The sequence below is a fragment of the Ricinus communis genome, chromosome 5 (assembly GCF_019578655.1).
Source record: "Ricinus communis isolate WT05 ecotype wild-type chromosome 5, ASM1957865v1, whole genome shotgun sequence".
Taxonomy (NCBI): Eukaryota; Viridiplantae; Streptophyta; class Magnoliopsida; order Malpighiales; family Euphorbiaceae; genus Ricinus; species Ricinus communis.
This window is the reverse complement of record NC_063260.1, coordinates 4,108,466-4,132,756: the sequence shown is the minus strand read 5'-3', so window position 1 is coordinate 4,132,756 and position 24,291 is coordinate 4,108,466. Positions and strand designations below refer to the sequence as shown.

The 24,291-nt window shown below is 25.9% G+C and overlaps 2 protein-coding genes across 2 annotated transcripts; one reads left to right on the top strand and one right to left on the bottom strand.

Annotated features, from left to right (window-relative positions):
* Positions 1-6,487: 6,487 nt before the first annotated feature.
* Positions 6,488-8,566, bottom strand: LOC125370213 (HMG-Y-related protein A-like). The gene is made up of 2 exons (XM_048375126.1): positions 8,238-8,566; positions 6,488-7,229 (listed from the first exon to the last, which is right to left on the bottom strand). The coding sequence occupies exons 1-2, from the start codon at positions 8,286-8,288 to the stop codon at positions 6,717-6,719; spliced, it is 564 nt and encodes a 187-aa protein (XP_048231083.1). The 5' UTR covers positions 8,289-8,566; the 3' UTR covers positions 6,488-6,716.
* Positions 8,567-20,962: 12,396 nt separating this feature from the next.
* LOC8268117 (galactose mutarotase) lies at positions 20,963-24,118 on the top strand. The gene is made up of 5 exons (XM_002531131.4): positions 20,963-21,260; positions 21,346-21,395; positions 22,206-22,332; positions 23,140-23,244; positions 23,321-24,118. Exons 1-5 carry the CDS (start codon positions 21,161-21,163, stop codon positions 23,944-23,946), a joined length of 1,008 nt encoding a protein of 335 aa, XP_002531177.1. The 5' UTR covers positions 20,963-21,160; the 3' UTR covers positions 23,947-24,118.
* Positions 24,119-24,291: the final 173 nt, after the last annotated feature.

Sequence of the window (24,291 nt, the reverse complement as noted above, 5' to 3'; positions counted from 1 at the left end):
CATGGGTTGTTTTGAATATGACATTCTTGCTTTATGGATCAAGCAATTGAAGATGGTGCTTATGTCATCTCTTTATCTATCGGTATTACTGGTTATGCTCCTCAATATGACCATGATCCAATTGCTATTGATGCTTTTGGAGCAACACAACATGGTATCATTGTGTCTTATTCTGCTGGTAATTTTGGTACAGATCCTAATACTGTTGTTAATATTACGCCTTGAATTCTTACTGTTGATGCTTCTACAATTGATAGAGAGTTTTCAACTGATGTTGTGCTTGGTGATTGGAGTATCTATGGTGGGGTGTCACTGTATTCAGGTGAGCCCCTAGTGGATTTTAAGCTTTCTTTAGTATATGGTGTTGATGTTAGTGGTAGTTATGGATTTGTGGATAGTTTAAGTCCATCAAAAGTTCAAAGAAAAATTGTGGTATGTAATCGAAGAATGAATGCAAGAGGAGAGAAAGGAAGTGTTGTGAAGCTTGCAGGAGGATTTGGAATGATATTGGCAAACATAGTAGATAGTGATGAGGAGCTTATAGTTGATTCTCATCTTATACCGGCTACTATGGTAGGTGAAATTGCTAGTAATAAGATTAGAGAATATAGCATATTGGATCAATATCCTATTGTAACAATTATTTTTTAGATGAAATAGTATCATTCCATATTTTAGTTATTTTCTTAAAAATAATTTGAAGCCAAAAATAATAAGTTTTGAGACTCAGTTAATTTTGTTTTATATAGGAATGAGTTGTAGCCATGTAGACAAGCTATATCAGATTTGGCACGCGCCATTCTCATCTTGGATATATATGAAACAAAATGCATAGGTGATGGACCAGATTGACAAACTTTATAGATCAAGGTATATTTGCAAATTTGATAAAAATTCACAATAAATGAGATGATTTTTCCTTTTATTTATACAATAAAATTTCCATGTTTTTAAAAATCAATGCAATCAAAAAACTAAAATAATATAAGTGTATAATTTGATTCTCAAACTTATTATCAAAGTTACAATTCTTGTGTAACAAAATTAATAGTAAGAATAATATTTATTTTATTTTAATAATTTAAAATTAAATTATATAAATTTTAATATTTTGATAAATATATAAATGTTTTTAAAATATTTAAAGTAAAGAACACTAGTTAATTATTTTTTTAGAGTGATTACTATTTGCTTTCTATGTTTTTTCATATTATACTAATTACCTCATAACATTTAAGAAATATATTTTTTTCATCCTTCTACTTTATAATTTTATACTAAAAACTCCTTCAGTCAAAATTTTCATTAAACAACAGTGAACTAGGTTTAGTTTTATACTATTTACCCCCTAGTCTTTGGTGTAATATACAAATTGTTCTTTATAATTTATTTATTATACTAACATCTCTTTGTCTAATTTAACTAGTGTTCTTTAATTACTCTAATTTTTAACATAATTAGTTCTAGTAAAATTTAAATATCTTAAAAGTACTTATATTAATCAAAATATTAAAAATTAGTACAATTTAAATATTATTTTTAAAGTAAAATATATATTATTCTTATTATTAATTTTATTATAGCAAAATTGTAACTTTGATAAGAAATTTAAGGATCAAATTATATTTTTATAATCAATTTAATTCCTTAACTGCATGAATTTTCAAAATACAAGAGGATTTTAGTGCAATAAATAAAATATATGGGACAATTTGTATATTACACAAAAATCAATGGACGAATAGTATAAAATCAAATTTAATTAACGATTCCCTAATAGAAAGTCTGACGAAATGAGTTTTTAGTATAAAATTACAAAATTAGAAGGATGCAAAACATATTTTTCAAATGTTAAGGGGTAAGAAATATAATATGAAAAAAATACAAGAGATAAATAGTAATTACCCCTTATTTTTTTATAGACACTAAAATTAATTTTTGCTAAAAATTAAATATTTACCTTAATTTAATTTAAAGTTAAGTCTAAAAGAGTTAGGTACTTAAAAATTAATGATTAAATTGAATTTTTTTGTCAATTTAGTCTGTTGACTTTCTTGATTTGAATGAAAAAGGTAGTAGTTAGTTTTATCAAAAGCTAGAAAATTATAGTGTAATAAATAAACTATAAGGATAGTTTGTATATTACATAAACAATTAGGAGGCAAATAATATAAAACCATAGTTAACAATTGTTTAACTAAAAAATTTGATTAAAAAAAAGTTTTAGTATAAAATTATAAAATAAAATGATAAAAGATATATTTTTAAAATATTAAAAGAAAATTAGTATAATATAGAGAAATGCAGGGGTAAATAGTAATTACCCTATAAAGAATAACTTAATCCATTTTGTTTATCCTATATAGTTGAAGACTTTTAAACAAATTAGTTTAATATCCGCGCTTTGGGTGAAACTTGATTAAATATTCTATTGGTAAATTATATATGTTTTATTTATGAATTAATTTTATATTAATATTTTGTAGGTAAATTTATTATATCTTATACAATAATTATATTAGTTAATTTTCATTTAATTATTATAGTTTCTATTATAAACTACATAATTAATAAAGTATATATATTTAATATTTTGTATTGATATTAGTCATTTATCAAATACAAATATAATAACTATCTTTAACATATATAAATATAGATGTTGTTGCAATGAAGCCAATCGGTTCCGGTTCATAGTTCGAATCCAACTGATTTCAACTAATTTTTAAAAAATTTAAAAATAATTAAAATGAGTTATTTAATTTTACGAGGTGAAATTAGAACCGATAGTTCCGATTCTAGCTAATGAAAAATTAATCTTGAACTGGTCTCCTAGTTATGAGCCAATTCTAGTCCGTTTTGATTACTCCGGTTTTGTTTACCGAATTTATAAATTATTGACTTGAATATTACAACTAAAATAAATAATGTGAGACTCTATGAAATATAAAAAGAAATAAAAAAGATCATACTTAAGATCTAATTTTATTTATTATATAAAATATGCATGAACAAATACAATTAATTATTCATTACTAATTAATTTTTAATAATAGAAATATTAAAATTAAAATTAAAGTATAGAAGTATAGAGAGAGAAAAAAAAGAGTTAATGTGGTTTAAAAAAATACTTAAATGACTATAATATATTTTTATCAAAATAAATTTATACAATTATATAATATATTCCTCTTCATTTATAATTTTTCAAATTTTATGATCAAACAATTATTATTTTTTAATGGTTATATATTTTTCTCATTTATGTTTTACCTCTTATTTCATTTTATCTCACTTTTTTATTTTTTAAATTAGAAAAGTTTATCATTAACTATTATTAAAAGCAATTATACCCAACAGTGATAATAATATTTTATTATTTATTTTTATTTATAGTAATATGATTTTATTATTATTAAAATAACCCGCCTTACGGGAGGGTGCTAATCTAATTTATAATGTTTCAAATTATACTTATATTTTAATGTACATTCATATTATTTACTGATAATATTTTTATAAATTTTTCTATTCTATTGTATCAATTAAAAATTATATTCTGCCAAAATAAAATAATCAGCATGTATATCATCTTTAGTTGTTATTAGACTTCAAATTCTTTTTATTAAAATTAATCTTATTGGTAATTTAACATTATAATTTAATTCTTAAATTTATTATGAAGTATCAAACTCGTCCAAAATTAATTTAATATTAAATTAGAGAAAATTTTATTTTTAACATAAGTTAATTTTAGTGTCAAATTAAAATAATAAATTTAATATTTTTTTTTGCTCTAATATTTTATTCTTAATACAATTTAATTTAAAGAATTTAAACATTTTAAACTACTTATATTTACAATAATATTACTAAATTACTATATAATTTAATTTCAGTTATTAATATAAAATATTATTTTATTGTTATTTTTATTATATATTATAGTTAAACTATATAAAAAGTAAAAAATTAAATTAAACAATCATATTTTAATATAGTGAAATGATCTAGACACCAAATTGACAATTTTACTATCAATGAAAAAGATCGTGATAATCTTGTATGTTAAAATGAAACTTTTTATTAACAATTTAAATGATATTAGTACTAGTAAATTTTTTATTTTTAATATAGTTTAATTTTAGTGGCTAATAAAAATAATAACTTTAACTATTTATTTTATTTAAACATTTAAAATTAAATTGCATAGTAATTTAATAATATTAAAAAAAATATTCTTAATACGTTTAAATTTTTTGAAATTAAATTTATCAAAAATAATAAGATATAATCAAGTAAAATAATATTAAATTTATTATTTTAATTAGACACTAAAATTAACTTCTGTTGAAAATAAAATTTTACTCTAATTTATTAATAAAATTAATTTTGGATGAGTTTGATACTTGATAATAAATTTAATTATTAATTATAAATTACCAGTTTAGTTGTTAGACTAATATGAAAAGAGACAATAATTAGCTTTATTAAAATTGAAAAGAATTTTAATATAATAAAAAGATATAAAAAATAAATTATATATTAAATCAAACTTCAGAGAAAAAATAATATTTAACCCAAAAAATAAAAAGATAAGACACAGTAAAAAAAGAGAGTAGTGTCTATATAGAGTAAATGCCCTCCAATATTTAACATAAAAAAAAAAAAAAAAAAAAAGGATTTCACATGTGTATCATATACTTGGTACATAAAGACTCGGGTCCAATTCATGATAAGGACTCTCTTCTTGTGTTTTCAAAATTAATCTTTTTCATCCTTCATATTTATATACATTATCATCGAATAAAATTGTTCTATTATTAATCAAGTGATCAAACCAAAATATACTGAATTGATCAAATGGCTAATATGTGATTTCTATATATGATTAAAAAAGTTCTAACAAAAGGTTAGAAACTAATTTATTATATGAAATTTAAAAAAAAAAAGTTAAAATTCAATTATAAACTAGTGTCTTTTTTCACAATTATTTCACACTTCATTAACAAAACGACAACAGTTTAGATAGGAAATAAAAGAAAATTATTTCTAAAAGCACATAAATGAAAGTACATGTGGGAACAAAATTCAGGAGAAATACTTATCATTATTCATAAATATTTTTGAGAAATAATTATTCCTAATTAATTTCAATATTCTTCTGATTTATTTAATACATCTGAAACTGGACCCCTTTATTTCGGCTGACATTAAAAATTTCCGACTTTGCAGGTGGGTTCTTATGATCTCTTTTCTTTTTCTTTTTAAAAAAAAAAATAAAATAAAATAAAAACGAAAAGAAAATAACTTTTGTAAGCTCCAAGACTGAAACTAATAAGATTCCGTTAGAAGTATCGTCAAAGTTTCACAATTATAATACTTTCTGGTCCAACTTTATAGACCATTTTCATTTGCATAAAAATTAAAAATTTAGTTATTTTAATTAAATATCACTTTTTTTAATTATTTTCTTAATAGAATATTTTTAATAGAATTTTTAATACAGTATATAATAATTCAAAATTTTAAATATTGATGGATTTGTTAATTTATTTATACGTTCTAAAATTTAAATAAAAAATTTATATTAGAACTCGAAAAGAAATTATATAATAAATTGTATTTTAGAAATAAAAAGTAAGAATTAGTTATAGATATTGATATTCATATTAATTAATAAGATACTTAATATTTAAATTCACAACTAAAATATTTTTGGACGAATTAAAAAATTTGACTTATAAAAATAAAATGGAAGAAGTAATAACATTTCCTCTTCCAATAAACAAAAATCAATGCCAATTAAGCCCTGAGCCTCTTCCACAATGCAAAGGAAATCTTGCAGTTGGACGAGTCAAAGAAAGCACTTTCACCATGTATTTTGAACCTCTGAGTCTGACTCTTTTAGTGGTACACTGAGTGACCCACATGAATCCTCCAATTAATGAAGAGTCAATCAATGTACAAAAAGGACCAAAGCAAAGAGTCCTCTTCTAACACAGAGGGACAGGCAGACAGACAGACTAAGGAGGGAGATATCAGTAAACAGGGAACCAGAAAAGGCCATTACTAACTTTGTACAGAAAATGGTCTTGTCAATGCTAAATCAATGTGACCAAGAGCCTCTTCTTCCCTTTGCCAAAAACATCACATTGTCACCGCCACCATTCGTATCATAATGATCATCACAAGAACTGCAGTGTCTGCTACTTCCATTACTGTTTAAACTATAAACTTTGTCTAAGATCATCCTCCCCCATGTAAAATATTTTTGTTATGAGTGCAGTTCAATCATCGGATTGGAATGTCATTATCAGCATATATGTGAACGAGCACTCAGAATTTGGCTAACAATTTCAGAACCCACAATGACAGAGACTAGTTACAATCAAAATGGAATGACTTTTGGTACCTAAAATTCCAATAAAGATAGCGAGTCATGTCGATCAAAAGGGAAGACAATTATATATGGAACAAAACAAAGTTAATGAAGACAGATCATCAAATTACTACCATATTATTCTCTAATGTAAACAACAAAGCCTCATCAACAACAATAACTAATTTCATCCCATTCTACACAGGCAATTACACATGTGCATAGACAGATTAGCAAACTAAGGACTCACCACCACCACCCCAATTCTACAACACACAGAACAACCCAAGTCGACCAACTACTGCTATCACTAACTGGAAGGAGGTGGCCTGATTTATTGAACACTCACTTCAGTCACAGAGGCAGGCTTCACCTTTGGAGGCCGACCCCTCGGCCTCCCGCTCCCAGTTGCCATTGTCACTGTTGTGGTTGGAGTAGTTCCACTCATTCCTCCAGTTGGCCGTGCCATCTTGCGTGGCCTCCCTCTTGGCTTTCCACTACCTGTAGGCGCGATCTTTGGCTTCACTGGCTTTGGGGGTGCATTGGGGTCCTTTGGTGGACGACCCCTAGGTCTGGCAGGAGACAGGATTGTGCCCGGTGGCACTGGAACCTTGGGTTTAGGGGGCCTTCCTCGGCCACGCCTAGGAGGTGCGCTGGGGTCTGCCTTCATGTAGTTGTTTTTCCAAAACACTAATTCTCCAGTATCCTTCATTCTGTTGAGATGATGTGAGAGGAGTGTTGTGTGGGCCGGTGGGAGCTCCCCATACTTTGATTCAATATACTTGGATATGGATGTCTTATTAGAGCCATTAGGCTCGTTCAATGCTTCAATTGCTGAAAAGATCATCTACAGACAACAGTAAAACTCAAATATAATTTCAAAAGAAAAAAAAAAGTGAATCAAAAATCAAAATACTTGCCAAGGGTACCTACAATGGCAAGTCTTTAATAGAAGTACTTGTAGTGAGAATCTTAAGGCAAATGTATCAAAAATGCCAAAAACCAAGTAAAACAATAGTGTTCATTATATTACATAAAATCCACTTTCCCTTTCTTGAAGCTTACAGATGCTAAGAACTGGTGCTTAAAGATGAAAAACAATCAAAATAGGGACTATATGAAAATGGACTTATCTTATATTTCTCAAGGACTATCTTATGTATACAATTTTCTCTTCTTTTCTTTCTTTCAAGAAACAATTAAGTTCATATGCAAAAGAGACTATTACTAGCTGTAAAATCATCTCAGTAATACAAGCTTAAACAGAAATTCAAAAAAAAAAACTGCACTTTATACAGTCAATTTTACTTTCTTTTCTTCCAAGATAGGTTTGTTTTTCTCACAATTAAAAGAAAAATCCCAGAATTTCCATTAGAATTTCAAATTGAATACGAGTAGCACAACCTAAGGCAACAAAATTTAAATCTCAAAATTCTCAAATTCCTTTGAATTTAAATATCAGTAAGTGAAATGAGCCACTGAACACAACTGCATATATTTTTTATAAAAAAAGAAAAAAGCTAATTTTTTTTTTCTTTCTTCTCTTAATATGAGAACTAAAAGAAAAATAACACCAATCCCTTCTAAATTCAAATTTGGTATACTCCAAAATCACCCCACAACCCCATGAACTACCCAAATCTTTTTTAAAAGAAAAAAAAAAAAGAATAATGTTTCTTTTCTGTTTGAAGAGTGGCATAAACAAAACCTAATATCACATAATTACCAACAGCATCAAGAAATATAAAAGACAAGTATGTTCTTTTTCTTGGTATTCGTCTCTTATTTCCTTTGTAAAAGAAAGAGTGTAAAAGAAAGAGTGATGTGCAAGTATTGTATAGTATTAGTATAGTACCTCAGGATAAGGAGGGAGTGATTGAGGCTGAACAAACCGTTGAGCTGCCATTAATTTCTTTTCCACAAGAAAGTGAAAAAAAAAATATATATATATATATCACACACACAATTCAAACTTCAAAGTCCAAACTCTCAGACAGGAGTAGTTTCAGTCAGTCCCCACAACAAAGGCACCACCTCTCAACAACATCAGTAACTGCTGCTTTCTTGCTTTCTTTCTTTCAAATTCTTGCAAACCAAACACTTTATTTTGATCTGAATTTTGCCCAAAAGTATATGGGCAGCTATGCAAATGCATATAATTTTTCTTCCTTAATTACTTTATTTTATTATGAATATTATTATTATTTTTTTCCTTTTCTTTACTTTTGTTGTGATCCTTCCTAAAGGCAAAATGGACGGTTGGGAATGGTTTGGTTGGAGATGATCGGATGACTATGGTAATGTAATGATGTTGTCACTAAGATCAGTGACGTGGCTCGCGTTCAATATTTTTAAATAATAAAAATTATAATTACAAGTTTATCCATTGTTTTTGGTAGGTTTTTGTTATCATCAATCTTGGTTTGGACTTTTCCTCCGGAAACAAAAGTTTCATGGTCCCCTCTTCATTTCTCCCTAAAAACCATGCTGTTAAAGGGCATCTAACAATTTTATATTCTCTTTTAATATTCAAAATATATGTATATTAATAATATTACACATATAATATTATATTATATTCTCAACTTTGCTTGCACAATTTTTTAGTTAAGTTTCATCAGTAATAAATTCTTAGAATTAATATTTATTTTTATTGGTGTTTTAATTTAAGATAACTACTATATTTTTAATCTAGTTTTACTAATGTAATTATTAAAAATAAAATATTCTTCATTGACTCATTAAAGTATTTTTTTACTAAACATCTATATTAGAAGCATTTGATAAATATTTAAAAATCAGCAATTGATTGTTGATGTAGTCCAATCAATTCTAATTTAAAATTTCTTTTATCAACTAATATCTAATTGATTTTTTATTTATTTAGATAATATTATTTTTATTAAAATATATTATAATAATTTATTTTAAGTTATATTTATTAAGACTCATATAATTAATAGATAATTATTTTTTACTTAATAATAATTATGATATTTATAATTATGATATTAAATTTTATTAGTGGAATTTAAATTTTTACTTTTAAAATAATTTTTATAAATATTTTTAATAATAAATATATTAAAAATTTTAGTTATTATAATTTTTATTAATTTGTATCATTAAATATAGTATAATAGAATAAATTATATCTAAAAATAATTATATTCTTAATGATTATCTAATATACTAATAACAACTGTTAATAAAATTTTACCAAGCGATTTAATTTATCAGCTACTAACTGCATTAATCAGCCGAACCAAACAGCTTTAAATATCTGTAACGCATCTTTAGATTTTCTTCAAGCTATACAAATTAAGAGTTAATCCTTATATACTTAGTAGGATAAGTTATTAGTGAGTTGATATTATTAATGTGGTGAATCAACAAGAAATTTTCAATTTTCAATGGTCATATTAGACCAATAGGCCAAAAGTTATAAGTACCCTAAATTAAAACATAAATAAAAATATTAATACCACAAAGAAAATATTAGAATATTGGTCTCAGTTGAATACAAGATTCAAATATTTAGTACCAACAAAGCAATTTAGTTTGAAGTCTTACATACACGTTGCAACAAAAATAGGGATAATTATAAAATTTAATTTCTTAACTTTTCAACTGTTTCTACTTTATTGTTGGAATTATTTTTTAATTTATCAAGTACCTAAAAATACTAATTTTATATATATATTATAATGTCCTTTATAGATTTTATTTTAACTTATTTTATATATGAAATGATCTAAACATTCATTACTTATAATTTTTTTATTTTTATCTCTTTTTTTTTATTAAATCTTTTTAAAAGTAAAATCTAAAGATATTAGATTAATTTTTTTCTTTTTTTTTTTCATTTATATCTTTTTAAAATTTTTAGATTTATTTTCCTTTTAAAATAAAATTAATATATTTTTCTTTCTCTCTTCTTATTTTTTAGGTGAATATAAAAAAATAAAAATATAAGAGAATAACATTTAATTTTTTAATTTTTATTTGGATAAAAAATTTAATATTTTCTTTATTTTAATGTATTGAGAAACAAACACAAATTAAAAAAATAGTATTAAAAATGAATTAAAAAATAAAGAAAGAGAAAATAATATTATTTTAGAGTAGAATATTTAAATCATTTTATTATTTAGAATAACACATAAGTACTTTAATATGTAAAATTGGCTAGAGCACCATATTCAATATTTTAATAGTTTTAGATATTTAATTAAACATAAAAATAATCTAGATATTAAAATAAAAAAATTAAAAAATGAAAAAACTAAATTTATTATATCTTCATAAAAATATTAAGTAGGTAAACAGTTGGAGAGATGACTTTTTTTTTTTTTTTTTTTGCAATGAATCGATAAGTGAGGAAAACCTGATTGATCAAATGTGCTGGTGGAAATAAGTGATGTATTTTTATTATTTAGTTAAAAATAATATAGGTTAGGGTTAATTTCATCAAATTGTATTATTATTATAAGTTGGTTTTTTTTCCTTTTTTATTAATATAATATATTTTTATTTGAATCTTCTTTCTAACTTTTTATGATTTATGAATTATTATTAGCTAGAATGTGTAAAATATTGCATTCATCGACACTTGGTTAATTTTTACACCGTGTTTGATTAAAATTTATAGAATTTATTTACAAATCTAAAAATTTATGTGCTTTGAATGAACTGAATGTAATTTAGAATTTTATATAATCAATTTATATAGAATTAGTTAGCGCTAAATTAAATTTAAAAAAAATAAATAGAATTTTAAATAAATTTGATATTTGTAAATTTATATGTTTTATAACACTAAAATATTTCTTTAAACTTTTTGTTTTTTTGTCATGTGCTGTTCTCAAATGAAATAGACTTTTTAGTAGATTTTAATCAAATAAAATATTAAATTTTTAGTGTAGAATCAACATCCTACAAAATATGATCAATATTTTCATTGTATTAGTAGATATTTTTTAAGTCGAACATGAGTTATTCATGGAAGAATCTAATTTTGATGTGGTCATCTATCAATTTAAAGAAGATCTTTAAATTTTTGTTTTTTTATTTAGTTGAGTCCAATTGAACTTAATTAAACATATTTAATTTTATATAGTTTAACGTGATTAAGAAAATTACTAAATTGAGTTGAGTTGAATTCAAATATTTTATTTAAATTAAAATAAAAAAACTTAATTAAATTTAAAGAAAATAACTTGATAAAATTTAAGTTGAATTTTTAGGTTTGAAATGAATAGACAATTTGAATTCAAGCCCCGCTCTTATGACTATGACTTAATTTATATTCTATTTTATATTATATATATTAATTTTCGACACCTAAAGTTTTTTTGATGTACGTGTTTAAATTTTGATACATAAGATTGTTGTCTTGATATATGTATTTACTTTTGACATATGAAATTCAAACTTATATGTAAATTTTTTATTTTTATATTAATTTATTAATTAATAAGTTACATTCCTAATTAAATTCTCATTCTAATTCTAAGAAACGACATATTAATAATAAATTAGTTTTCTAATAGTTAATAATTAGTTTTCTAATTAGATTATGATTATTTTAAGAAATAGCATATTAATTAGTAAATTAGTTGTCTAACTAATTATAGAAAGTAAAATCTTAAATATTATATTCACTAATAAATCAACTTTTTAATTATATAATAATTTCTAATTCTATAAAATAGTAATATCAAATATATTGATAGTATTAATTTATATAATATTAAAACTAATTAATAAATATTTTTAAAATAATTTTTATATTATTGCAATAATAAAATTATAAATTTTTTTAAAAAAATTACAGACATTTAAAAATAATTAGCTTGCTATTATTTTTTAAAATAATATTATTGTAAAATATAATTTTAATAAACATTAAAAATTTATTAAATTGATATTAATAATAACAGTCATGTAACATACAGGTAAATCACTAGTTATATCATAAATTTAAAACTTTAAGTTTTATATTTTAAAATAATAAAAAGAGCCAAACAACCTTATTATAATAAAATAAATAGGTCAATGACTTGATTCTTCTTTTTCTTTTCTTTCCTTTTAATATTAGAATCCTAAAATATTTTATTAGTGAAAGGAGAAAAGCATCTTGAGAAAACTTGAGGTGGATGAAAATAAAACCTACCTAAAACCAAAAAGGTTAATAACAAATACCAAAGTCAGGACTAAGAAGTAAAGAAAACTACACCAAAAATGAAAAGGAAAAGGAAAAAGAAAAAGAAACCCTATTGGTAAAAGATTTTTAGTGTTTTGATTATCATGTTTAATTTCTTAAATTTTAGTAAATTTATTTAAAAATATAAATATTTCAATAACTATGAACTACTAATTAGGCCAATAAAATTGATTAATGTAGTTTACATTATGTAGTATAAAACACTCGTTAATATTATTATTTAAAATGCATAAGTCTCATTTAAAATCTTATTTATGTCAAAATTGGATTAACTTATTTAATTCAAATTAAATTATTTTAATGATATAACAAATTATTAAACCTAAATTTGTTCTTTGCAAATAGGTAATAAAAAATAAAGTTTGACTTATAATGCTTAATGTATGTTCCTTTCATTTCTTTTTAAGTGATGTTTTTGAAAGAAAATAAATTTAAAATATCTGTTATTTTAGAATTTCAATAATACTTTAATTTTTTTTTCAATTTTACGTTTATTAAAATAAGAGATAATTAATGCATTTAGTTTAAGTGTTTCTATTAAAGAAAAGATAGTTTAGTCATTTTTTCCTGGAATGTATGTTTAAAATTTTGTACAATACAAAAACTGTGAGATAAAAAGGAATATAAGGAATAGTTTTTAGGGTTTTTCTTAACTATAATTAAAGATAATAATTGTAGTTGTTATGTGGACTCTTTGTATTTTAAATTTTAATAATAGTGTGTGCTTTATATTATTTTATATGTAATTAATTTAATCGACTTTATCGATGAGTCAAAATTATTAAAATATTTGTGTTGATAAATTTATTAAAATAAAAATAATTAGACATAATTACAATCCGCTATAAATTTTGAATTTCTTATCCCAATAATAAAAAAAAAGGCATGAAACCTTTGAATTGCTGCATATTGATATTTAGGGATTTGTGTCTCTCTCACATTGTTAAGTTATTAATTTTTTAGGAGTATTTCTCCCACATTGCTAAGTTAACAATCTTGAGGTACCTTCCAAGCCTATATAATAGAGGCCTCATCTTGTTATTCAATCATCTAAAAAATAAGGAAAAAATATTAGAGAGTTAAGCGATTATTTTTCTCCTATTATAAAGAGAGAATTTTAATATTTTCTCCTTTATAAATAGAGAGTTTGTAATTCCTATTATTTTCTTATAGTAAAATTCTTTTATCATTGTCCGTGGTTTTTACCCTAATTTGTTTAGGGGTTTTCCACGTAAATCTGTGTGTTCTATTGTGTATTTTGTCTTACTTTATCTTTATTTTCTCAAATTATTAACTGTGATTTTGCTCTATCAGGTTCATATTTTTCTACAATTGGTATCAGAGCCTGGTTGGTAAGAAATTCCTTAAAATTCTGTGATTACAGCTCAGTCTGATCTTTCACATCAGAAAAGGATTTTGAGATTTCTTTGATGCAAAAGAGCTTGTGTGGAGTAGTAAGAATACTTACAATTTAGGGAGGGTTTTGTCTAAGGAGATTGGTATTTAAGAGGTCCGCTTGTGACCCTCCAGTCTTTCCTGGGAACTTACCTAGTGAGTTGTGTTCATTACTGCGGTTAATTTTACAAGCTAAAAGGCACCGTTTGTGATAGAAGCAATGGCGGTAAAATTTGAGATTGAAAAGTTCAACGGGAGTAATTTCTCACTGTGGAAATTAAAGATAAAGGCTGTATTGAGAAAAGACAATTGTCTTGGCTATCGATGAACGTAATCGACAACACTCACAGATGATAACAAGTGGAACGAGATGGATGGGAATGCTATTGCAAACCTTCATCTGGCACTTGCAGATGGGATCTTGTCCAGTATAGAAGAAAAAAAATGGCAAAGGAGATTTGGGACCACCTCACTAGACTGTACGAAGCCAAGTCATTACACAACAAAATTTTCCTTAAGAGGAAACTTTACAAATTAAGAATGTCAGAATCTACTTCAGTGACAGAGCACCTTAATGTCTTGAATACTCTATTTTCTCAACTCACATCTTTGGGCTATAAAATAGAGTCACAAAAACGTGCAAAACTTCTACTCCAAAGTCTACCTGATTCGTATGATCAACTCATCATCAGTTTGACAAATAATTTTGTTACCGAAATTCTAGTCTTTGATGATATAGCAGCCGCTATTCTTGAAGAAGAAAATCGGCGAAGGAACAAGGAAGACAAGCAGGCAGGTTCACAACAGGTGGAAGCCTTGATGGTGATCAGAGGGAGATCAACAGAACGTGGTCCAAATGGGAGTCACAATCATGGTAGATCAAAATCAAAAAGTAAGAAGAATTATAAATGTTACCATTGTGGTAAGAAAGGTCACCTAAAGAGGGATTGTTGGAGTCTGAAGAATTCCAATCCTCAAGGGAATATGGCATGCACTTCGGATGATGGAAATATATTTATGCTGTGAAACAACAATATCAACTGAGAGCAGGAAGAGATTTGCTGATGTATGGCTTCTTGACTCAGGAGCAACTTATCACATGACCTCTCGAAGAGAATGGTTCCATCATTATGAACCTATCTTAGGAGGATCTGTGTATAGTTGTGAAGATAATGTCTTAAAAATCATAGGCATTGGAACTATCAGGTTGAAGATGCACGACGGTACAGTCCGTACTATTCAAGGAGTGCGACATGTGGAAGGTTTGAAGAAGAATTTGTTATCTCTGGGATAGCTGGATGATCTTAATTGCATCATCATGAAGATTAGCCGAGGAGCGCTTGTAATTATGAAAGGAGAAAAAATTGCTGCTAATTTATATATATTTTTAGGAGAGACTGTGCATGAAGCAGAAGCATCTGTTGTTTCAAGTAGTTCGAGCGAGAGATCTGCAATGATGTGACATCAGAAGCTTGGACATATGTCTGAACAAGGCATGAAGGTTCTTGCTGAGAAAAATCTACTTTCTGGTCTCACAAAGGTGTCATTACCCTTTTGTGAGCATTGCATAACAAGCAAGCAACATCGACTACAGTTCAATACAACCAATTCTAGAAGCAAGGATGTTTTAGAATTAGTTCACTCTGATGTATGGCAAGCACCAGTTTCATCACTAGGAGGAGCTAAGTACTTTGTGTCCTTCATCGATGATTACTCCAGGAGATGTTGGGTGTATCCTATCAAGAGCAAGGGAGATGTATTTGCAGTTTTCAAACTTACAAAGCGCGGGTTGAACTTGATTTAGGCAATAAGATCAAGTGTTAAGGACAGATAATGGAGGAGAATACACAGATAATAAATTTGATAACTTTGTAAGCAAGAAGGCATTAAGAGGCAGTTCACTACGGCATACACTCCTCAGCAAAATGGAGTGGTAGAGCAGATGAACAGAACTCTGTTAGAAAGAACTAGAGCAATGTTGGGAGGCTGAATAAGGCATTTTGAGGCGTTAACACCGCTTGTTATGTGATTAACTGGTCTCCATCTACAGCAATTGATCAAAAGACACCGATGGAGATGTGGACTGGGAAGCCAGTTGATTATTCAAACCTCCATATATTTGGAAGTCCTGTGTATGTGATGTATAATACCCAAGAAACTACAAAGCTGGATCCAAAATCCAGGAAGTGTTTGTTCTTGGGATATGCTGATGGTGTGAAGGGTATCGCCTGTGGGATCCCACTGCCCACAAGGTTATAATCAGCAGGGATGTAATCTTCTTAGAAGATAAATTGAAGGAAGAAGATGATAGCACTTCAAAAGAAAATTCAGAGACTACAACTATAAAGAGGATTGAAATGCTGTAAAGAGCATTGGAATGCTAGCAGAGAGTATTGGAATGCTGTAAAGAGGATTCTAAGATATATTAAAGGAACCTCAGATGTTGCATTGTGTTATGGAGGATCAAACTTTATTATTAGAGGATATGTTGACTCAGATTATGCAGGTGATCTTGATAAAAATAAATCTACTACAGGGTATGTGTTCACACTTACTGGCGGAGCTGTGAGCTGGGTATCAAAACTGCAGTCAGTTGTGGCGACATCAACAACAGAAGCAGAATATGTAGCAGCTACACAAGCTAGTAAGGAAGCAATATGGTTAAAAATGATGATGGAGGAACTCGAGCACGAACAAAAGCATATTCCTCTGTTCTGTGACAGTCAGAGTGCCTTGCATCTCGCAAGGAATCTAGCTTTTCATTCAAAGTCAAAGCACATACGAGTCCAGTATCACTTCATTCGTGAAAAAGTGGAAGAGGGCAGTGTGGATATGCAAAAAATTCATACTAAAGACAACCTAGCAGATTTTTTGACGAAGGCAGTTAACACTGATAAATTTATTTGGTGTCAATCTTCTAGTGGCCTGATAAAAATATAAGCAGCATGGAAAGGCAAGGAAGAAAGGACGGTGTGAAGATCTAACTAATCTTCAAGTGGGAGATTGTTGATATTTAGGGATTTGTGTCTCTCCACATTGTTAAGTTATTAATTTTTGAGGAGTATTTCTCCCACATTGCTAAGTTAACAATCTTGAGGTACATTCCAAGCCTATATAATAGAGGTCTCACCTTGTTATTCAATCATCCCAAAAATAAGAGAAAAATATTAGAGAATTAAGCAATTATTTTTCTCCTATTATAAAGAGAGATTTTTAATATTTTCTCTTTTATAAATAGAGAGTTTGTAATTCCTATTATTTTCTTATAGTAAAATTCTTCTATCCTTGCCCGTGGTTTTTACCCTAATTTGTTTATGGATTTTCCACGTAAATCTGTGTGTTCTATTGTGTATTTTGTCTTACTTTATCTTTATTTTCTCAAATTATTAGCTGTAATTTTGCTCTATCAGGTTCATATTTTTCTACACTACACGCAAACTTGAAAGTGGCAATGATCCATAAGCTGATGAAGCAATCTTACAAACTCTATAAAAACAAAAAAAGGGACCCAAAACATCACCAAGCAAAACCACATAGCAGCACATTACAGTATGTTTGTATTGGTAGATTTTAGGGTAAAGCTAAGGTTTTTACAAGTTTTATATCCATATTTATTGCATTGATCACTGTTATTATTTATATTATAAATTAAGTTTATAAATAAAATTTTATAAAAATTTTAATATTTAATATTTTAAACATAACAACAAATTGATAATTTTTAATTTTTTTTCCATATTTTAATATTTTAAAAGTTTTATTAGTATAATAATATAAAACTTATCTTAATAATATTTATTATTTGATCTTATTATATACTTCAATACTATTAATATAATTAATATTACCATTTTTAGGATTAAAAATTATATATAATTAAAAATTAATTTTTAGTGATTACAGTATTAATAATATAATATAAGATGTCATTCTTTAAAATTAGAATTATTATTTGATTAGAAAACTAATTTATTAGTTAATATAATATTAAAATATAATTAATATATTATTTTTAAATTAAGATTATTATTTGATTAGAGAATTAATTTATTAATTAATATAATATTAAAATATAAATAATATTTTATTTTTTAGATTTAAAATCAGTATTAAACTAGAAATATAACTTATTCATTAATAAATGAATCATAAAATTACATATAAACTTAAATTTTATGGATGACAAATAAATTTACATATCAAAACAAAAATCCTATATATCAAAATATAAGCACATATTAAAAATTAAAAATTTTAAAATTGATAATATATATATATATATATATATATATATATATAATATTACATAGATTTGTGGGAAGGTTTCAATTAAAATATATATAGTTTTTAGAAATTTTATAAACGTCTCAAAATTTCTCATTTTTAATAGTTATAGTCCTACTTTTATTTCATCTTCAATAGTTATAATCCTACTTTTATTTCATCTTTAATAGTTATAATCCTACTTTTATTTCTTTTACTTTTTTTTTTTAAGATTCTTATGGTTAATATATAGGAAAATATAAAATTTGACCATGTGATTTAACCTTTTTAGTACAAGAGGTTCTGTAATTTTTTTAATGATGAGAATTAAAATATAAACAATTTGCATCCAAATTCACTGACACCAGTAATTAAATAGTTGTAATTTATTCATTTGGTGTTAATTGGCTGTGATTCTACTATCATTTTATTCCCTACCAACTTATTTTTATCCAAGATAAGCTATGTCAACTTTTATAGAGTTCAAAGTGAAAAATTAAAAAGAAAAAATAGTCAATTCCGATGAATTTTAAATGATTTAATAAGACTAGACAATTTTATATTTCGTTATCTATCCAATAAGACCGATTTTATAGCAATTAAACCTTGATTGAGATTTAATTTTCAATACTATTTCATCTGGACACAAATTGCTAGTAATAAATCACCAGAAAATATATAAATCTCTTGTATCAACAAATTTTTGTACTTTTCATGTTAATATATCCTTGATCTTTTGTCCATGTATTGATAAATATTTGTATTTAATAATTTTAACTTTAAATACTATTTTATAACTAAAGTAGTGATGGTTTTCATTTTTCTTATATATGCAAAATTATTATAATCTATCCATGCTTAACATTGTGAATACCTATAAATAATTAAGAGTAATAATTTACCAAAAAAATAAGCATAATAAAGATTTTAAAGTGTTATTATATAAAAGACATTTAAAATTAGCACAATAATTTTAGCAATGAACTAATTTTATCATCATTTGTCAATCTTCAGAGTTATAGTTACAATTGACTAGAATAACGATAATACTGTAAAAAAACTTAGAAAATGAGACATAATTTTCAGTTTCTCTTTTTTTTTTTTTTTTGAAAAACTGAAAAGAAGAATTTTTTTTTAAAATAAAACTATAAAAATAAAATTTACAATAATATTTTAAGATTTTTTTGCGTGAAAAAAGAATGAGATTAGAAACTTTAGACACTTATCTGGCATAAATACATACTTGAGATGTGTATGCATGTTTAAGAATATTTATTATTTTCATCTTTTACCGCGATAAAATAAACATAGTCAGGACACTTATAGGAAGCGGCTAAAATACTTTCAAGAAATAATATAAATAATTTTAGGATTTTAAAATTTGACCAAAAATGATCTATTTAATTAAAATTTCTAAAAACTTTTTATAGAAAAATTACTTTTAAAGAATTTTTAAATATTTAATAATATTATAAAATTTATAATTTTATGAATAATTTTTACAAAATTTACTTTAAAATATTTTTATACACACTAATAAATTTCGATTATAATTATATAATAGATTTTTAATTTTAAAATATAATAATATCAATTTTATTGATAGTATTGATTTCTATAGTATTAAAATTAATTAATAAATATTTTTAAAATAATTTTTATATTATTATATTAATAAAATATAAAAATTTAAAAACTTAAAAATGTATTTAATTTAAATTAAATTAAAATTATTATATTTTTTATTAAATTATATTCATCAATTTAATTTTATAATCATAATAACAATAACGGTCGCACCACAAATAAATAACTAATAATAATAATAATAATAATAATAATATTAATTTTTGAAATTTAAATTTTTTTCGGATGTGTGCTTAATTTTTGAGACATAGAATTTGTATTTTTAAATATGAAATTTAAGTTTATATGTAATTTTATAATTTTTCTATTAATATATTATTTTTATGATTAGAAATTATATCTATAAATTTAATTTTTATAATTAAAATAATAATAATAATGCGAATGCATGGATAAATGAATAATAATAATTTTAATCTAAATATTAATCTATTAATTTCTGAAATCTAAAATTTTTGACATGTGTCTTTTTCTTGACATATAGAATTTTTATTTTGATATATATATTTATTTTTTATACATGTGATTTAAGCTTACGTGTAATTTTATAAATTTTTCTATTAATTTATTAATTAATAAACTAAAATTTTAATTAAATATTAATTTCAATTCAAAGAAATATTATATTAATAATAAATTAGTTTCTTAATTAGATAATAATTATCCAATAAAATATTATAGTTTATTATATTTTAATATATTATAATTTCAAAAATAATATTTTAAATATTATATTTCCTATATTTTAGATATTATATTTGCTAATAAATTTTAAATATATAATAATTTTTAATTTAAAAGATAATAAACTATATTATTACTAATAATATTAATTTATATAATATCAAAATTTACTAATATATATTTTTAGAATAATTTTATATTAGTATATATTAAAAAAATTTTAAAATATTAAAAATTAAGAATATCTAATTATTATTATTTTAAAAATATGATAGATAAATATTAAATATTAAAAATTATATTTATAAATTTGGTTTTATATTAAATAAACCACCGGTTATAGTAAATCTCGGGGTGGTATTCCGTTGCATAAATAAAATCTTTATCCAAATCTGGGAATCATAGTACTCGGACTCCTCTGACTCCTCGCAACTAACAAACATAATCTCCTCTGATCTTTATATATAAAAACAGGCTTCTCTCTGAAACAAAGTCTTCTTCTTCTTGACCAGTAGTCTGACTGAATTCTCCCATAATACCTCATAACCCAAACAGAAATAATCATGAGTGAACAGCTTTTTGAACTCAACAATGGGACTATTAGTGTTCGTCTTACCAACTATGGTGCCACCATTACTTCCCTCTTTGTTCCTGACAAGCAAGGTAAGCTTTTCTTTCTTTTTAATCTGTTATAGATGATCATACTAATGATGTTTGTTTGTTTGTTCTTTTATGGATTGATTTACAGGGAAGCTTGATGATATTGTTCTTGGGTTTGATTCAGTTGAAGCATATATGGTGAGTGAACCTGATCAATGTCTTTTTTTTTTTTTTTTTTTTCGTGTATGTTGTTTACATATTATGTAATGATTCTAATCTTAATCCTTCTTAATTGTCCAGTTCCTCTTTTATACTCATTCATGGCGTAATTATTTGCCTTTTCTTTTGGTACCATCTGACAGAGTCCTACTTTTTATAGATGTAATGTAATTATTATATTATTCACTCATTTTCCTTTTTGTTTCTATGTGAATGATTCTTTAGCTATTGCATAACAATGAAAGGATACCCTGAAAAATAAATGTGGCTAAAGCCAAGCATAGCATAGATGCACAGAAAGCATAACTGTACTTGTGGTTCAACTAGCTAGATCAGATGTAAGATGCATCAAATATGAAACAGCCATGAATCCATGAAATAGGTAAACTAATATTAGCTGGCAAAATATAAGGAATCCAACTGACAGTCTGAATTTCTTTTCATCTTTTTCATTGACAATGTCAAGACCTCAAATATAATCAGTGGAGGAGAAAAGTTAGGTATTGATTTCTTGTAAAGGATTGAATCATTTGAGGAGTCAAAATAACCCTCTACATGCCATTGTTAAATCTTTGTTGTTTTAGTGTTTTTATATTTATGACTACTACATATTTATATATTCAATATGTTGCTTTTTCTCAACAGCACCTGCAACAGAAATTTCAGAGATTTCTGCTGCTTGCAACTTTAAAGATGAAGCTGAAATTTGCTGTACTATGTCTAATAAAGATTTGTAAATGTATTTTTCCTTTTCTCCCCTAATGAATTTATTAATTTTTCTCTAAGCAGAAAGGGAATGCACCTTATTTCGGTTGCATTGTGGGGCGGGTTGCAAATAGAATCAAGGAGGGGAAGTTCAGCCTGAATGGGGTGGAATACTCTTTGGCTATAAACAATGGGCCAAACAGTCTTCACGGTAATGGTTAAATTTCACTTCTCAGTCATTTCATAGATCAATGAATCAATTTAATATTTAGGCATATGAATCTCATTTAAGCTTGTTATTTATATTGAATTTGGAAATATTTCCTGCGAGTTCTTTTCCCATTGTTTCCAAGTGCCTTCAACCTAGCAACAAGAAAAGAAGAATTGAAATCATGCAACTTTTGGCATTCCTTCTTGTCCATCTTTCAAATTAATTTATAAGATAAGACAGTGAACTACCACTCTGATCTCAAGTCATTTTGTGATTTATAGAATCTCAAAATTATTAACCTTTTGCTATCTTCTCTAAATTCACGAGTTCCACTATCTCTATGAAGTTCAAATGGAGGCTGAACTTTTATTACCAGTATTATATAATCACATAAGTTCTTGATTACCATCCATTACTGCTTTTCTTCAAGGCTTCTGTGTTAAGAATTTATGTAATCTGATGCAGAGAAATCAAAAGCATATGCAGCTTTATCTTATTCTCTATCCATCATTTTATAGGTAATGACTGATAAGGGAAAAGAGATGGAGTATCAAGTTTGAATTCTTCTTAGTTTTTGCTCTTTACTGTGTCAGGAAAAAAAAAATTGGTTTAGGCTTTTCCTTTTCCATTCTTTTCTCAATAATATTATAGTACAAGAAATTGGTCTGTCCCAGCTTTGTAGTTCTGCATCTACAATCAAATTCAGTGTTGTGCTTGCTGAAGCTGTCATCTTGAATTTTTCTTGTAAAATTTTTAGTTATGGATAGTGCTTCAGCATTATTATTAGCTACTTTGACTGCTCCCCAGGTGGTATTAAGGGATTTGACAAAGTGGTGTGGGATGTTGTGGAACATAAAAGTGGTGAACAACCATCAATTACCTTCAAATATGAAAGTCATGATGGGGAGGAAGGTGAGTTTCTGATTCTCTGGATTGTCTTAACATTGCAATTGAAAAGATATTCATGTTTGAATTGCTCTGAAACCAGGATATCCTGGAGATGTTACTGTAACTGCTAAGTATACACTAACTTCAAGCAAATCAATGAGGTTGGACCTGGAAGCAGTACCTAAAAGTAAGTCTACTCCAGTTAACTTAGCACAGCACACCTACTGGAATTTAGCAGGTCACAACTCTGGGAATGTGCTTGAACATTTGGTTCAGATATGGGGATCCCAAATAACGCCTGTGGACCAGAACTCAATTCCCACAGGAGAATTCTTGCCAGTTAAAGGCACAGTTTTTGATTTCACTTCAGAAAAGAAAGTTGGAAGCTCAATAAGTAAAGTTGAGGGTTTAGGATATGACCATAACTATATCCTTGATAGCGAAGAAGAGAAAGAAGGCTTAAAACATGCAGCTAAGGTGAAGGACCCTTCTAGCTCTAGAGTGTTGAACTTGTGGACAAATGCTCCTGGAATGCAGTTTTACACTGCAAATTATGTGAATGGTGTTTCTGGAAAAGGCGGGGCTGTCTATGACAAGCATTCAGGATTATGCTTTGAGACTCAGGGCTTTCCAAATTCCATAAACCAACAAAATTTTCCTTCCATTGTTGTCCATCCTGGAGAGAAGTACAAACACTCTATGTTGTTTGAGTTTTCAGTTGAGTAGTTTTATTATCCCTCAAATAAGGATTATAGAGGTCATTTGAGCTTTATTTGATTAATATTTTTCTCTTATAGGAGCTTTCAGTCTACACAAGGCTTTGTTAGAGTTCGATTATATGATAGGATTCTAAATAACAGTTTTTTAATGAAATATCATGATTTACAGTTTTCCAGTGCATTATTTTGTAGATCTCTCTCTCTAATAACAGTTCTGTGTTCTTATCAAATTTTTATAATTATTATCAATTAGCTATTGAGATAATGCAGTTCAATAAAGGGAGTAAGATGTTTTCTGTGCATTGCACAAGAACATTCAATCATTTTAAAGCTGATATTTGTAGACAGTAGA

What these genes read in the sequence shown, in the direction of transcription:
- LOC8268117 (XM_002531131.4), top strand. Translation starts at nt 21,161, where the DNA reads ATGAGTGAACAGCTTTTTGAACTCAACAATGGGACTATTAGTGTTCGT. An exon ending in CTTTGTTCCTGACAAGCAAG is followed by an intron (nt 21,261 to 21,345) that starts GTAAGCTTTTCT and finishes ATTGATTTACAG; the next exon opens with GGAAGCTTGATGATATTGTT. An exon ending in TGGGCCAAACAGTCTTCACG is followed by an intron (nt 22,333 to 23,139) that starts GTAATGGTTAAA and finishes ACTGCTCCCCAG; the next exon opens with GTGGTATTAAGGGATTTGAC.
- LOC125370213 (XM_048375126.1), bottom strand. Translation starts at nt 8,288, where the DNA reads ATGGCAGCTCAACGGTTTGTTCAGCCTCAATCACTCCCTCCTTATCCT. An exon ending in CACTCCCTCCTTATCCTGAG is followed by an intron (nt 7,230 to 8,237) that starts GTACTATACTAA and finishes TGTTGTCTGTAG; the next exon opens with ATGATCTTTTCAGCAATTGA.